This window comes from Myotis brandtii, unplaced genomic scaffold (genome assembly GCF_000412655.1).
Source record: "Myotis brandtii unplaced genomic scaffold, ASM41265v1 scaffold29, whole genome shotgun sequence".
NCBI classification, from domain to species: domain Eukaryota; kingdom Metazoa; phylum Chordata; class Mammalia; order Chiroptera; family Vespertilionidae; genus Myotis; species Myotis brandtii.
The window spans coordinates 632,379-633,906 of record NW_005361075.1 but is presented as its reverse complement, the minus strand read 5'-3'; the positions used below and the strand labels follow the sequence as shown (position 1 = coordinate 633,906).

At 56.3% G+C, this 1,528-nt stretch overlaps 1 protein-coding gene across 1 annotated transcript in view; it reads left to right on the top strand.

Annotated features, from left to right (window-relative positions):
- The first annotated feature begins 816 nt into the window (after positions 1-816).
- The window catches only part of HOXC11 (homeobox C11), a 2,479-nt gene continuing 1,767 nt past the window's right edge, over positions 817-1,528 (top strand). The window contains exon 1 of the mRNA XM_005869270.2: positions 817-1,524. Within this exon, the coding sequence (XP_005869332.1) occupies positions 1,041-1,524 (484 nt within the window). The 5' untranslated portion in view covers positions 817-1,040. The remainder of the gene's footprint in view (positions 1,525-1,528) is intronic.

Here is a 1,528-nt window from a genome sequence, read left to right as displayed (position 1 = left end):
GGCTGAGCCCCCAACCCAAAGAGAAGATACACGGCACTCATTCCAACCTTCTTCTTTGGGGTTTGAGATTTAAAAAATCCACCGTGGAGGTAGCTTTCTGTGCATTGATTGACAATAAAGTCAGGCATGAAATATTCACCCAGGGCCACTCTCTCATACTAAATATTTAACACAACATTAGAGACGGTTTTTCCCAGACTTTGCCAGGCACCGGCTGGGCGGCTGGCGCACTGCTTTCCACTCCTTTATGACTAATCTAAGTCCCTAGCTGCCGCAGCACAGCGAGCCAGACAAAGTTGGAACATTGGCTTGCTACTGGGCTGCCTCACCTTTGAGAAACTTCTGATACTCTTCTGAGGAGTCTCTCCAAAGGGAAAAGGTAGTCTTGACACCCAGTCCTGGCGGGGAGGGGGGAAAAATAATTGATTTATTCCAACTCTTCCAAGTAGGCGCTGGCCCCTCTCCGGTTGGCGGGCTGCGAGTCCCTGAGAGTTGGGGGTGAACGATTAACATCTCTGGCGGGACCAGGCAGTGGGGAGAGGTCCTCATCCCCATCCTAGTCTCTGCTGAAGGAGGGGGAGGAGGCTAGAACCCCTTGCGTGAGAGCCCTCCTCCTTCCCCCAATCCTGGGGAAAAGAGAGCAGCAGCTAGGAAAAATACATTTACCCCCTCCCAGCCACCGCCCCTGCCCATCCCACCGCCCACCCCACCCTAACCCTCTCTCTCCTCCTTTGCTTGCTCTGTGGAATGGAGAGGAGGGGAGTGAGAGAGAAAAAACGAATACAAATCTGCAATTGATTTTCATAATGTTTCTGCGGTGTTTGCAAACCAATCGCCTGAACGTCCCCATCTTACCTAAGAGAGAACCCCTCCTACGTCTGCGAAGTGCTCCGAACTGATATATGACAATATCTACTTTGGATCACGTGCTCGGGGAGAGAGACTAAGACGGATAACGCGTCATCTCGCCTTCCCAAATTTTCCCCCCTCGCAAGACCGGGTCCAAAACGTCCATCTGGAGCCGGCAGGAGAAGAGAACGATGTTTAACTCGGTCAACCTGGGCAACTTCTGCTCGCCGTCGCGCAAGGACAGGGGCGCTGATTTCGGGGAGCGAGGGAGCTGCGCCTCCAACCTCTACCTGCCCAGTTGCACTTACTACATGCCCGAGTTCTCCACGGTCTCCTCCTTCCTGCCCCAGGCCCCTTCTCGCCAGATCTCCTACCCCTACTCCGCCCAAGTGCCCCCGGTCCGCGAGGTCTCCTACGGCCTGGAGCCCTCCGGCAAGTGGCACCACCGCAACAGCTACTCCTCCTGCTATGCGGCGGCCGACGAGCTCATGCACCGGGAGTGCCTGCCTCCTTCCACCGTCACCGAGATCCTCATGAAAAACGAAGGCTCCTACGGCGGCCACCACCACCCCAGCGCCCCGCACGCAGCCCCCGCGGGCTTCTACTCCTCCGTCAACAAGAACAGCGTCCTGCCTCAAGCCTTCGACCGCTTCTTCGACAACGCCTACTGCGGCGGCGG